The following is a 15305-nucleotide window of genomic DNA, read 5'->3' as shown; positions in this document are numbered from 1 at the left end:
GCCGCCCGGTCGGGTTCGAACCCGGGAACTCCGGATCAGTGGTTAGGGCGCTCGACTACTGATCCGGAGTTCCCGGGTTCGAACCCGACCGCGGCGGCTGCGTTTTTATGGAGGAAAAACGCTAAGGCGCCCGTGTGCTGTTCGATGTCAGTGCACGTTAAAGATCCCTAGGTGGTCGAAATTATTCCGGAGCCCTCCACTACGGCACCTCATTCTTCCTTTCTTTCACTCCCTCCTTTATCCCTTCCCTTGCGGTGCGGTTCAGGTGTCCAACGATATATGAGACAGATACTGCGCCATTTCCTTTTCCCAAAAAACCAATTATTATTAATATTATTATTTTGCTGAGACGCAAGGTGGAAACCCGTAGATATGGCATGCTCAGCTTTCCTGGACAGTCCCGATCACTTTACTGGATTGACGGAGTATGGAAACGTCCCCTTTGAAATGAGTTGGAGGCAGTGGCCGCCATGCTCGGTTTTTCTTGTTTAACTGCGTTTTACATTATTCAAATTCTGCATTTTCTTTAAATACGTTTTCCTACACTTCTAACCTTATGTCACCACTCTGTTTTTGAGCCAACAATATTCCAATCGCTTTTTGCTAACTTACACCGCATATTAATTAACGCTACGATTGTTATCTCTAAACCCTAGGGCCTCAGCGCCAACTAACGCCATCTTTTGTTGTAGTTTTGAGAAAACTACAGAGTCCCGAGAGATTCTGCGTAGACCTAATTGTTATCATGGCCGAGTTTTCATCCTATCTGCGAAATCTTACCTATAAAATGCTTGCTGCGTTCACATCAGCTATATTTCCGACGGCCATTCTAAATTACCGCGGTTAGCACAGCGCGCACGCGGTGCCAGCCGTGGAAACGGGAAGCGTTGTGTGTCCAGGTTCCACGGGATTGACCAAAGCAGGATTTGAGGGGACAAAGCTCGTTCGGCAAAAATCTTCAGCGCAAGACGTTGCTGCGAAAGGAGATCCAGGTAGTCAGTATATATATCGCCTTGTCAGCCAAATTTGCTCAGGTGTGTTTGTTCTGAAGTGCGAGACGTGCTCTCTTTTAAAGTGGCTGTCCATTTTCAGAAAATACGTTTGTTTCAACCCACCACGCTGGTCTGACGAAACTGTTTCTATTTCTCTGAGTACCTTCATCTTAGGCCTTCTCCGTTGGGGGGTGCGGAAGTAGCACGAGAGCGGGGAAGAGGGACGCTCAAGAGCGAGATAAATAATCCTCTCACCGACTTGTGCCCCGATCACTGTTTTTAAGAGGGCAACCGCCTCTTCCGGGGATGAACTTGTCTTTTCCTCCGACGTGAACGGCGTTCAAGGTTCCGGTGCATTGCATAAAATCTTCCTGTCTGATTCGCCACTGCTGCTCTCCTGTTGAATCTATCCGCTCCAGAATGCCCCTGCCGGACAAGACCCTAACTTCTGTGTCATCCTAACTGATTCAAAATCTGCCCTTCAGAGGTTAGAGCGCGGATTCCCTACTGACGCCTTGTCTATAAGCTCTCTGCGCATGGTGCAGAATCTGCACAGCAGAGGCTTTACTGTACATTTCCAATGGGTGGCCTCTTACATAGGAGTCAACGGTAATGAGGTGGCAGACAATCTCGCCCATAAAGCTCTCTCAAGGATTCCATCAAAAAAAGTACCTCAAGATGGAAAACGGTGCTCGATCACTTCAGTACCCTGTGGAGTGCGTCCCACAGGCCATGTGTGACCAAGGGACTGAGAAGATCTCAGGCGACCCTTCTACATTGAATTCGCACGGCCTCTGCTCGCACTCCTGCATGGATGCATAAGACCGGCATAGCATCGTCTCCGCTGTGCTCTTTATGTGGTGTGTGCGGTGATATCGAACATTATATTATGTGCTGCCCAGAGTACAACGCGGAAAGGCATGTGATGTTCGCTTCCTTCAAGAAGACACGAACCCGTCACAGCACAGTTCAGGATATTGTCTACCCGAGTGGAAACCAGACATGCAGAAGGGAGGCTGCACGCCTTCTTTTAACATTTCTGCAGGACACGGATCTTGTTTCTAAATGGTGACAGCAGGAACGGACTATGGCCTACTGTGATTGAATGTGTGCGTAGATGGTGTGTTCCGGAGTGGACTATGTTATACTGTGAGTGAATGTGTGTATGGATTGTGGCACTACAATGGCCTATGTTCTACTGTGACTGAATATGTGCATAGATGTTGACTTCTGGAGTGGACTGTGATGTGGACTATGTGGATTGATTGTGCGCATAGATGGTGACTGCGCGAGAGAATGTGTGCTATTATAAGAGACTGTGCGCATAGCGGGGTAGATGCGACAGGCTTTAGGACATTGTTAATATAGAAGGGACGCTACGGTGGAGCAATTACCGGCAGATAAAGCAAGACTAACCCCACCTGTAGCATTCAGCACCTCAACTCAACCTCAACTCAGAGTGCCCTTGATGGTGATGACGGATGAGTCGTCTAATCACGGGTCAGACGTTTATTTTCACTATTACGATATCAACCTGCCAGAGCAGTGCAACTGCAATTAGGAATATAATATTGCATCTTTGTATGGCGATTACATTAACCATTACGAGAAGTGCAATTAAGATACATTTGGTGTATTGGTTTCATTTATTATGATGCCTCCAAGCGCAGACCCCTTTTCGCCTTTTTTCCCCCACAACTTCTGGCACAAAACCTAAGAAAGAAGCCCTTGAACGCACTCTGCATTGAACAGTGAATAACGCGCGCTTGTCTGCGTTCGTCCGTCCCGCAGATGACCGTGCACTTCGAGGGCAGGGCGACACACGCCGCCGCGTCCCCCTGGGAGGGAGTGAACGCCATGGACGCTGCCGTGGCCTCCTACGTCAACGTGTCGCTGCTTCGACAGCAGCTGAAGCCCGAGAGCCGAATACACGGTCCGTGTATACGGCAGGTTTCTGAAGGGGCCTCTAAGCAGAGATGGTAAAAGATGGAGCGTCGTGGCTTACTCGCGCACGAGGGGGCGGCCAACCGCAAGGTGTTCCTGCATGCGACTAGCTTTATGAATTCCATCATAGATTACTTTAAGGTAAGGTTACGTTTTGGGCGTAAGGTATCGGGAGCGAGAGATAGATATGCCGTGATTTTATGGTGCGGAGTGGGCCGGTTGTTCTAATAAAATTTGAGGGGCAAAAAACAGATGAGGTGAAGAGTAGGTAGCACTTCTTCCAACTGCTATCCGTAGAACACAAAGTGAGCTGCACTTAGGCAATGAAAGATTAACCGCGCACACGAAAAAAAGACAGGAATAACAGGCAAAGAGAAATTAAAAGCCAGAAGAGATTAAGAAAAGAAAAGCTGGCCTGCTTGGATGCCGCGCCAGATGATTACGTTTTCATCGACTTATGTAGAAAAAGAGTCTTTTTGTACCCTTCAGGCCGTAATGTAATGTATTATTACCGTTTACTCGATATTGTTTTTATTCCTGTGTCCTTTATCATTCTTTTTTTTTTTCGCTGTGCGGGAATCGGCTTTCGTTTTCGATTTTTATTTGACGTAAGTTAGGATCACTTGCAACAAAAACGGTCGTGTCCTGTTCACTTCATCCGTCCATATTCCCGAGTTGTGTATATTTGTGGGCATGGAAACGGAACGACGCCTGAATACTGTGACATCGCTCTTGAAGTGATACATATATTCAGAGGTGACGCATTTTACCCTAGAGAAGCAGACCTCCAGTCCATGAGCAAGGTTGCAGCGAATGCCAAACAGATGGGTACCGAGGAGCTCTGGGTATCGAACCCCGCACCTTTCACATAGAAGGCAGCGGCTCAATTCATTGGCGTATGCCGGCATTTGAAGCCTCTCTAATGACACCACAATATCAGTTGGGCGAGTTCATCGAAACGTGCGGTAAAAATTAAAATCAGAGTCGGTTGTGATAGAAAAGGTAAAATAATAGAAAACAGGTGCAGTACTGAAACACAGTCCTCAGTCTCGACTAACATCTGGCTCAGTCTAGTTTTCTTCCCGTACGACAGGGTTCCGCCGCTAATATTCAGCTGTTACCGCCTTGCTTCCAAAGCGCGTCGGAAAATTACTGTGTGTATGGCGGTAAAATGCAGAGATGCGTTACTAAGGATTGTGGACCATCGTTTACCTGTTTGAAACACCGTCGCGTCCTGGCCGGGACGTTACAAAGGCGCACGAATTACACAGCAAGACAGCAGGTGCAAATTGGCAGAACAGCAATGAGAAACGCCCTTCGCAATAACAGTGTGCAATTATATCAGAGTTGATTGCAAAACGGAGTTTAAACTGAAAGGCACAATACAAATATGCACTGAATATAATCAAAGTCGCAAAAAATTAAGATTGATGAACAGAAGTCTCCTCCATAATTCGTGACGTAAGCGTACAGCGCACCAGAATACTCGATGAAAGCAAATAAATGGGGTTGTCGAGCGCTGACTTAAAACAGTTTACTTAGAAGCTCTGAACGGAATATAAGTACAGATATGATTGCCAACGCCACGCATGCGCACCAAGGGGGATATTCATGCGGTGGCGCAAGTGCGACAGTTACATGCGAGTAAGAACGATCGTCGAGGAATCCACTCAGCAATGCATCATTTCAGCTTCGATAATTTCTCGAGTCAGTTGACAGCTACTTTTGGTGACAGCAGTGCTGTCTCGGAAGACTGGCTGGCACACGGGTCGTCCGTGCCAGTGTAACCCGGTGCCCCTATAATCTTCTCTTTGTTCCCCCGCGCTTTTCAATCTCTTCCTGATGTCCCTGGCCACCGCGTACTCTGTTGTTGGTGCTGTCAGCTCCGCCGTCACTGCGAATGAGTGAAGTAATTTCTCCGTTCCGCAATACACGCTATGGGTGTCGTAATGGTGTTGACTGCTCCCCATGTGGCAAGCAATATCCGCGTGTAGGATTGGGTCTTCGGGCGTCTGTGCTGGCTTGAGTTGCGGTACTGGCGCACAGGCCAACTGTTTCGTTTATACTGGCAGCTTTCGACCAGATGTTTTGTGTTCAGCTGTCGCATCAGTTCTGTTCTTTTTTCAAAGACGTGTTATATATACTTTCATCGTAGTTAAACCAAGTAAACATGCGAGAGCAAGGGGTACAAAAGCACCTCTTGTTTGAAAGGTGCGAAAGCAAGGCACCTTGAGGATTCCAAGGTCGCCCTCTCATTACAGCTGGCGCAACGCTCCGCGGAACTTACCCGAGCTGCAACTTGCGCGACGCTGCTGCTCTGAACTATAGTCCGAGCTTACCCGAACGATTCCGAGGCTCCACACAAGATTTTTTGTTGAACCGTAGCAAGTAGTGCTTTCGCAATAAAACTTGCCTACTCATAGGTCGCTGTGGCCTTCGTGCGATCACCGGCGTCTCCCAGGGAAGTGATATGTCATTCCCGTTGCTCTGGTGCCGCCGTGATGCAGTTGACCCGTGCTATGATCTGCTTCCCTTGTCTCGTGTTTCCAGTCGGGATCACGTTCGTTCGTTCGCTTCTTTGATGATGCGTCGCATGGTTACCAGCCTAAGCAGCTCTTCGTTCCTCGTGTGTTTCGGCAAACCAAATCCTTCCGACCGCTCTAGCGAGTGTTTCTGCCGTGCCAAGGGTGTGACATTCCCGTAGAGCCAATGGGGACGATTTTGAAATGCGACGGTGGCGGTGCCTGGGAGTTGGCGGTAAAGGCATAAATTGCTCAAAACTTTTTGAAACAAGCTCAGCCAAGCCAATCCAGAAAAATCCAATATGGCGGCGTTTGTTTACCCGGCTGGTTGCGGGCGGTTGCTCGCGCGTTCGTGGTGCTGGCGGCCGCTAGCTCGATGCAAGCTTCGTAAATACTGGTGACTTGCTGCTCCCGCGCTGCATTCCCGCTTGATTTCCTAAGTACTTACGACATCTGCTTACCCGCTTTTGCATTTCGATGTGTCTGTTGAGGCAGCACGGTGCATGGTGGCGAGCGGCGCGGCCAGCGCGGCTGATTAGCAGCTGCTTAGGGCGCTCGCTCGAGTACCAAAAACGTAAATAGTTTTCTCCAAAGAACAGTTTATTAAAGGAAACATCAGTAGTGACAATCGATGTACAAAAGTGATTTTAGGCATCTTGGGCATTGCAATATCAGTGACAATCGTTCTAAAAATCAAAATTAATAAATTCCATTATGGAAACCTAGAACACATGAGCCGCCAGATACCAGGATCGCTGCAATCGTTCCGACCGTGGCGACACTTACGGCGCGGACGCGCAACTTGCAACATGCCACAGCACTGGCCGTGCTACGCAGTACTTGTTCTCCCGACCATGTGCAACATGGGAGACCAGTTCCGCTTGACCGCACGAATCCGTTACCGAGGGCTACTGTAGGTCGTCATCTGTGCCCCCAAGATCTTGGTTTGACCGTTGGCAGATGTGATGTCATGGTCGCCAATGTGCATGCAGGTGATCTGTTTTTTTTTTTGGCCTTAGTGGCAATCTTTCCGTCGATGCTGATCAGTTGCGTCTAAGCTGTCAGTGAGGCTGATGATAGCTGCTTGCAATTCACTCTGCGTGCTCTCTTCGTGTGGGTAGAACAGCGCTTCCGTCCTCATAGTGATAGCATCTGCGTACATGGCGATGCGGGCATAGGTGCCTTGTTCGAGCGCTTCTGCTACACGGGTGACGGCCAAGTTGAATTGCATCCTTTCGTTCAGTTTGCATATTGTTGAGGTTAAAGCTGTTGAGCGTAGGTTTTCTGGATTCTTGTGGTCTCTGCCAGGCTTCAGTGTGAGGTAGATTAGTGATACCACAAAAATCTGTGAGCCACGACGAACACCATTTCATGGGAATGGACATATGGCGATGGCAGTCTGTTTTGAATACAGTGCATTAAAATGCTAGCCGGAATGACGAAAAACCAGTAAAATTTTGACTAGCAGTTGCATGAGATGTGTTCGTTTATGGTAATTTAAACGTGCGGCGCATTATTCCACCCGTTGCATTCGATGGAGGCGAAATTCTAGAGGCCCGTGTAATGTGCGATGTCAGTGCACGTTAAAGATTCCCAGTTGGTCGAAATTTCCGGAGCCCTTCAGTACGGCGCCGCTCATAGCCTGAGTCGCTTTGGGACGTTGAACCCCCATAAACCCATTAACCCAGAGCCACCCGTTGCAGGCATCATCACGGAATCGGGAAGCTATCCCAACGTCATCCCATGCTCGACCAAGGTCGCGTATGGCGTTCGAGCGCAGACAATCGACGAGCTGAACGAGTTGGTCTCCAAAGTCGAGGGTTGCTTCGCGGCTGCGGCCCAGGCCACGGGTTGCACAATGACGGTGGAGAAGAGCAACGCGTACAAGGACGGGATCCACAACCTGGCCTTGGTGAAGGCCTACAGGAAGCACGGACAAGCCCTGGGTACGTTTTTGGGTTGAATTAGGGGATAAATGCGTTCTCCCCGCTTAACCGCGGCTGACACTGTTCAAAGCCTCCCGGACCCCACCCCGTGGTCGCGTACGCTACCGAGCGCTCGTCGACCACGGCGGGCCTTGCTCTGAGGGAACAAAGGGACGACACTCTGGCTGACACAAACAGGCATTTATTGCTACAACAACAATAACGCCCGCTAGCAACAAAATACGCTGAGGAATCGAGGTCGTCCGACTCACCAGCAAAGTCACGAGCGAATGTTCGCCCACGCTAGGGCAAGGCATACTCCGAGGCCTGACGGGACGAGATACGGGATACGGGACGAGAGGCATCGGTAGCCCTTCTCAAAAAGGAACTTGATTTTCTTCGCCGTAGATAACTCGCTTTTGTTGTTCCTGGTTTCTAGGCAATTCCGCTGAGTCTGGTATGACTTTGCCTGTGCTTATAATTGATGCAATGTTTGCTGTACTTATGTGCTCGCTGTCTTTTTTTTTTCCCACACGGGTTGCTCTGGATATTGCACTCTTGCGCCATTTCTGCTTCTTAAGACGGTGCATCGGTTCCGAAAAATACAGCTGCAAGTTCGCGCTCGTGTCTGTGTGCGTGTTTCTCCCTCCCGTCTTGTGTTAATTTGCGCAAAGCTTTCCTGATTATGTCGCTACACCAAATTTTTCAGCGTTCTGCTCTACTTTGTAGGTGATTTTGAAAATGCACCAACTGCGCTGATATTTCCTGCTGGGAAAGCTGCCTTTTCCGCCATCTGTTGACCGATATATATTGCAGAGGAAACGACTCAAGAATTAGGAAAACCTCTTATTGCACTTGACTAACAAGGGTTAACAGATGATGATGATTATGGGTTATTATGGCGCAAGGGCATCTATGGCCAAAGAGCGCCATGACACAGGGTATTTTCGACTTCTCAATGTGCGGTCAAAGACCCATTTCCCAAGCATTTCACCCTCAATTGGCCGAGCGCCAGAACAGGAGAAACCTTGTACCCATTGTATCACTGGTTGGTAACAGTGATTCTGACAAGCTTGTGGCTCGACGTTTCCGCGCTGCTGGCGATGCAGGCATCGAGTTCACCGACGCCGACCTGTCAAGCATGGAGTCATGCGGGGCATCCACGGACGTCGGCAATGTTTCTTACGAGGTGCCCACCATCCACCCGATGTTCGGGATCCGGACCGATGGCATGATCCACACGCCGGCGTTCGCCGAGGCCTCCAACTCGGCCGAGGCCCAGGCGCCGACGCTGCGCACTGCCAAGACGCTGGCGCTCACGGCACTCGACCTCTTCACCGACCCGGCGCTGGTGTCCCAAGCGAAGGCGGAGTTTGCCGAGTGGAAAAAAGCACGCCTGGAACAGCGCGGCGGGAAGAACCAATTGCCGTGAATTAAAACGCTGTTCTTGACTTTATCCGTGCTTCGTTCGGTCTGTATGGCAGTATTCTACAATGCAGCCTTTCTGTGACGTATGCTGTGACGGATGACAATCGGGTGAACACGCTCATGCCAGCATTTACTTCCACAACGGCATTCAGGTGTTCTGCTGCAATTGATAGGTGGCCACTGAAGCTGTTTTGTGCTAGCCGGCTACTTTGTTCAGGCTGCGGGCGTTCTGAAACCGCAGTCTGTTTCTCTTAGTACTCCACATGCCGACGCGAATGCACGGACGTCGTCCACGTGCGAGGCACGATGCGAGTGCATGTTTTCTGAGCAGTGGAAAGGCGGATATGGAGATAAGCTGAAGAATATCTGACAAGTACCGCATGCACGTCTCATGTGGCTCATTAAAATAAAAAAAGTTTCCCAGCATCCCGCATGCAGCACGAGAGGCTCCGGCACGCAAGGCGGGATTTTAGCGCCGTTCATTCGCTCGCTCCCTAGGGCGAAGTGTGTGCCGCGACCAGCGCCCGTAGCCTCAACTGCGGGTGTGCAGTGAACTAGAAGTAGGCGTTGTAAAAAAAAGCGCGAGTGGTGGCGTGAAACCAGAAGTGTCGACTGCTTGTAGGGACGCTGGCATGGAGTAAATGGCGTTGGTGGGCTATTCTAGAGCAGCCCGAAGCGCGGCATATATTTCTCAATTTACTGCATATCCGTCTGAAGTTCACTGAAGAAAATAGTGCCTATATAAAAAAGAAGCAAGCGAAAAACGAGCAAACGACGTCGAAGATTCGCGACCACTGAAGTGTCGTCTGCTCGGACACAGCCCAAAAGGGCAGTAACTCTATCCCAGTTCCCCCTACCAGCAGTCGACATTTCCGACTTCACGCCGCCTTTGCTCCGCCGCAGATCCCGCTTTTTGCACTGCCCGCACATCTGGTCCACTCTACGTGCACGTGGCTAATTTAGTGGCCGGGACCACGATAATAAAAGCACAAGTTACGGTTCGCACCTATATTAAAAAAAAAAACCGAATCGTTGAGGCTACGGGCGCTGGTCGCGGCACACACTTCGCCGTAGAGAGCGAGCAAGTGACCTGCGCTAGAATCCCGCCTTGCGTGCCGGAGCCTCTCGTGCTGCATGCGGGATGCTGGGAAACTTTTTTTATTATAATGAGCCAAATGAGACGTGCATGCGGTACTTGTCAGATATTCTGCAGCTTATATCCATATCCGCCTTTCCACTGCTCAGAAAACATGCACTCGCATCGTACCTCGCACGTGGATGACGTCCGTGCATTCGCATCGGCATGATGGCGTACTAATGTTGAATTCCAATGGCAGATCGAGAGCGCTCCGCAGGATCACAAACGGAGCGCGTAGTTCAGGCGGAGATCACTCCCTCCCATTTTGCCAATGGAATGCATGCGCTCCCGCGGGGGCACTTCAGCGCAGTAATAGCTCCAAGTTCAGGCAACATGGCGGCGCCCATCGAAGCGCGGTCTCTCGCTTCACCAGCGATTCGTCCTTGCCGCCACTCTGTCTCTCACGTTCACGGCAAACAAAAGGCACACGAAGCTTTCGCTTTCTGTGATGATGCCCGCACCACAAAATTCTAGTGATGAAACGCGCCAAATTTTCAGATTGCTTCCTTATTTACAGAGCTGCTAGGCTTAGAGAGTACGCGTCGTCTGATGTCAGAAAGCGCGGGAGGTTCAAACAAGTCAACGATTTTGGTCTAAAAAGCGGTCACAAAGAATTGACCGCGATGGAACTGACATCCTGTTAAGAATTTTTTTTGTTTTAACTTGTGCGGACGCGAACAAAACGAAAAAAAGATACATTTGGGAGAATTCAATTTAAAAAAAAGTCAAAAATACTGCTTGTACGTGCCCGGATCACCGCGTAGCGACGATAGGAAGGATGCAGCCGGTCATGACCGGAAGCAGACGCGGGAAAGTAAAACGTCGCGCGGGGTTCCGGTCAAATCTGCCGATTTCGGCGGAGCAAATATCGCTGCTCCACGGAGCGATCCGGGATCGGCGTCTGATCACTATTTGCCATTGGAACATACAACTCGAACTCACATTTTGCCATTGGAATACGATTTCTCCCAACAGAGCAGAAAAACGTGATCCGGATCTGCCATTGGAATTCAACATAAGAGAAAGAGACGGTTTCAGAACGCCCGCAGCCTGAACAAAGTAGCCGGCTAGAATAAAACAGCTTCAGTGGCCACCTATCAATTGCAGCAGAACACTTGAATGCCGTTGAGAGGATCTGAGGTTGCTGTGTATGACGGCCACAGGGACCCTGCGTGCACAGAATGTGACGCGACAGATTTTTTCTCTCCCTTGTGTGTTAATCAGACGAGGGAGAGGAAAGTTAGATAGCGCTTGCAGCCACTCACTCCGACACCACGCACATAATTTATGGTTCTGAACACGCCTATCGAAATTATATAAGAGGAAGAATAGCACCGCTTTCCAGCAGAATTTTAGCAAACGCAAAACAGAGCTCAATGCAGGGAACAAAACAATTGGTATGGGTGCCTGTACACTGCAGGGAATAGAAGGGAACGAGGCTGCTCACACAGCCACCCGAGCGTCTCTCCCCCGGAGTTCAGCTGAAATCCTAGACTCTGTCGGGACTCCTGTAGCGAATCCGCGCTTACCACATGTGCGAACATTACAGCTCAGTAGGTGGAAGTTCCCAGAGCCCGCCAAGGGCCTGGATAGAACTGAGGAACGACACCTCAGAAGGCTGCAAACGGGGTCGTTTCTAAACCCTGCGATTTTAAAACACATAGACCCGAATTTTTCGGGGTACTGTAAATTTTGTGAGATGTGGGCAGACGCATATCATATGGTATGGGCCTGCCAAAAAAATCCGTAAATATAGAGGGTAAATCAGCCAACGAGAGAGGGCTGGGAGGCGACCTTGTCCGGCTGCTTGGACCTGGAGTCCCAGAGGGCTCTGGCCCAAAGAGCGCGGACAGCGGCTACCGCCAATGGTGTACCGGAATGAGAACTAATAGACAGTTTTAGCTGTGCGTACGCAAAGAGTTAGCGTACGCGAGGAGTTTGCGGGGACGGTAGTGCGCATGCGCAGAACGCAAGCGCAAGCCTTGAGTCTTGCGTACGGTAGCCTTGCGTACGCTAGCCAGCGGAGTTTGCGTTGCGGCGCTTGCGTGGCTTGAGTACGCTAACTTTGACAAGATGGCGGCGCCCTGCTCGCCCGCTTCGGAATAAATACATGTCGCCGCTGGATTCTCCGACGCAATAGCAAGGGTGTGACATTCCCGTAGAGCCAATGGGGACGATTTTGAAATGCGACGGTGGCGGTGCCTGGGAGTTGGCGGTAAAAACATAAATTGCTCAAAACTTTGCTCGCTATGCTTGCGCCGGTCGCTGTCGTCTGCTGCCACTGCGCTGCAGCGTTGCCCGCGGCGGCACTGGCGGCGCAGACGCGTTGTGTCATTGACTCCAGCCGCGTTTGCTGCCAGATACCAGGATCGCTGCAATCGTTCCGACCGTGGCGACACTTATGGCGCGGACGCGCAACTTGCAACATGCCACAGCACTGGCAATAGCTCGCTAAAATGGTAGCGGTTCGCTTTTATTTCGCCTAATCTTGCCCACACGTAGCGGTATAAGCGATAACTAGCCCATGTTTTTCAGATAATTTGGCGATCTTCAAGCTCCTAGGCCTAACTATATTCTTTTCAGGAGGACACAGGGGCGCAACAAAAACACACGGACATAGAAGTAGACAGGGACGAGCGCTTACTAGTAAGCGCTCGTCCCTGTCTACTTCTATGTAAGCGCTCGTCCCTGTCTACTTCTATGTCCGTGTGTTTTTGTTGCGCCCCTGTGTCCTCCTGAAAAGATATGAACCAACACGCCCAAATACAAGTACTTCTGACTAACTATATTCAGTGTGTTTTCCTCGTAGCAACGACACCTGGCGAAGCAGTTTTCTAACTTTTAGCCAGATCTTGCATTTTCTTCGGTTTGCATAGTTTTTCTTCTTGGAACAAAAAAGGCTCCCAATGCACTCACAGTAGTTATCAGTACTCACGGATGAAATTTTCTTCAACCGAGCGTTGATGTGGTTTGACTTCTTGTCACTAGATGGCGCCACGTGCGCCTGAGGGACGCTACGGCACGGTCAGCTAAAACTATACTTCGGAGCGGACAGCGTAACGCACGCAGCGCCGTAGCTCTTTGCGTACGCAAGCACTTGCGTACGCACAGCTAAAACTGTCTAATCACCCAGGCGCGGGAGCGGTGAAACCCTACTCTGCTATAAAACCCGCCCCAGTGCATCCGATAAAGTTTTACCACCACCACCTCGTCTTTACTGCGCTGCTTTAGGTGTGAGCCTCTTCGCATTCGTGGCTGCGCTCGCCGCGCTGCTTACCTCTTATTTTGACGGTAATTGCCCACTGACGGCGAAATAGCGTTCGTGGGCAAAGTGCGTGCATACGTCACCAGTGGCAGCGGTTCTGATCCACGTGGACATGGCATTTACGCAGTATCCTGTCTTATAATGTTTCCGACAAAAATGAGATATTTGCTATCACACGGCGCTAACCTGTCAGTTTAGCCTGACCTATAGTATTGCCCATTAGAATCTCTTTAAAACAGGCCTGGTATCACTCGCATGACGCTTGTTTGAAAAGCGGGGCGAAAGCGCAAAACGAACTGCGGTTTTTAAATTTGGAGGCACGACTCTTAACAGTACTGCAATTTCAAAAAAAAAAAAAATTGCGACAAAAACTATTTTACATCAGCCCACAAGAAGGGACACGCAAGCGCGCTGGTGTGGTCACTTCTATTAGCATTGCGTTGCAGGCTGAGCTCGCGACCGTGCCGAGGTTCCCAGTGAACTTTGAGCCAATGCTTAGAGAGCTGCTTTTGAGGCCAGCCAGTGCTCGCTTAAAGAACAACATAGATACTATTCGCTCCGGCAAGTAGCTGAACCCAGGGGATATTACATTCTTTCCTTTCCACTCATTTCGACACTCGACGTATTGTCTTGAAACGTTTTTTTTTATCTCTGTCCCATGGATACGTTCTTTGTTTATCGCCGGCGACGATTAGCCTTATCGTTCTGTCACGCGAGAGGAAACCATATTTCTTAAGAATTTCGGGATAGGGAGTGTCCACCGACGTAACAGCGGTCGGCATTTTAATGTCTGTGCCGCACTGCGAAAGGTATCTGCCGTGTCTAAAGGAACTATCATCCCCCGTTCCGGCCTGCACTGGCGAAGCTACGAGCTGGATAAGAAAACATCGCCCGTAACGCCTTGTGAATATTTTCTTCTACACTCCGTTTCTTACGCGGCATGCATCGCTGCCAAAGATACGGCGCAACTCTTCGCGCTGGCTCCGTCCGCACCCCAGTAGCTCGCCAATCGTCCTAAAGGGCAGACAAGTATTCTCCGCTTTGACAAAGTTTCGCAACTCGCAGATTCCTGCCCTTCGTTCAACCCTTTCTTCCTGCCGCCCACTGAGACGCACTGATATGTAAGAGTGACATTCAGTGATTCCCGGCTGGCACACCTTTGCGCTGCGGCTGCATCCGCGCCCAAATAGTAGTCCACCATCAGTGGCAAATATTACCGAATATTTATATGATTGAAAGCCTGGCAGCCTCTCCATGATTTGAATACCAATCAAATGATGACATTCGGCACCATTCCAATATAATTAAGCAATAGGATGGTTTATTATATTGTAGCGATAGCTACATTACGGTAGCATTTCGAGCCTTCAGAGTGGCGACGGCACCTGACGGTGGCGGCGCAGCCACGGCGTGGCAGTGCCGCCACCGCCACGGGGTCACGTGAGCAACCACGTGGTTCGGAGCAGCTGCTGCTGCCGCCGGCGCGGCGCGCCGAAACCGAGCTGCCACAGGAAACGGAGCGGAGAAAGACTTACTTTGCAATTCAACTGAGCAAGTTCCACTCGGCCCGCTGTAGCTATCGCGTCACTCCAGGTTTAACCAGAGCCAAACCACCGCCATTTTTTTTAACAAGTGTCACATGAAAATACCATTTTGTTTCCACTGAACTTTTGCTGCTTGAACTGAACATCTTGTTTAAGTGTGGTCTTCATATAACTTACATCCCCTGAATCCAAGTCTGTACGAAGACCATGATACGGCGACACAATAACACATATCACATGAACAGATGTCCCCAAAAACCCTACCATTAAAAGCCGCGTAATGCGGCCCTGGAGCTGTGGAAGATGAAGCTGAGGAGCGCAAGCCTGGCCAACCAGGAAGCTCTCCTTGTCATCGCCCGAAGGTTGGCAGAAGGCTTGGACTCTGGGCCCATCCCCTAACTACGATCATCGTCAACAAAATTTGAATGTCTTGCTCCCATCGCATCTGAACGCCAGTCGATGGATAAAACGCTGGGTTCAATATCCGCGTGATAAAAAGTGGTTTTGACGCAGTTTTCGCCCTCTTTTCACACAGGCATCACAAAGG

At 50.1% G+C, this 15305-nt stretch overlaps 1 protein-coding gene across 2 annotated transcripts in view; it reads left to right on the top strand.

The window, feature by feature from the left end:
* The window catches only part of LOC144133559 (xaa-Arg dipeptidase-like), a 36888-nt gene extending 28049 nt beyond the window's left edge, over window positions 1–8839 (top strand). For both annotated transcript variants that reach the window (XM_077666735.1, XM_077666734.1), the window contains exons 4-6: window positions 2784–2925; window positions 7162–7404; window positions 8493–8839. In XM_077666735.1, coding sequence (XP_077522861.1) covers window positions 2784–2925; window positions 7162–7404; window positions 8493–8815 — 708 coding nt within the window. In that variant the 3' untranslated portion in view covers window positions 8816–8839. The remainder of the gene's footprint in view (window positions 1–2783; window positions 2926–7161; window positions 7405–8492) is intronic.
* Window positions 8840–15305: the final 6466 nt, after the last annotated feature.

The sequence above is a fragment of the Amblyomma americanum genome, chromosome 5 (genome assembly GCF_052857255.1).
Source record: "Amblyomma americanum isolate KBUSLIRL-KWMA chromosome 5, ASM5285725v1, whole genome shotgun sequence".
In the NCBI taxonomy this organism is placed as follows: domain Eukaryota; kingdom Metazoa; phylum Arthropoda; class Arachnida; order Ixodida; family Ixodidae; genus Amblyomma; species Amblyomma americanum.
The sequence above is the reverse complement of the archived record's forward strand: the minus strand, read 5'-3'. Positions and strand labels throughout refer to the sequence as shown.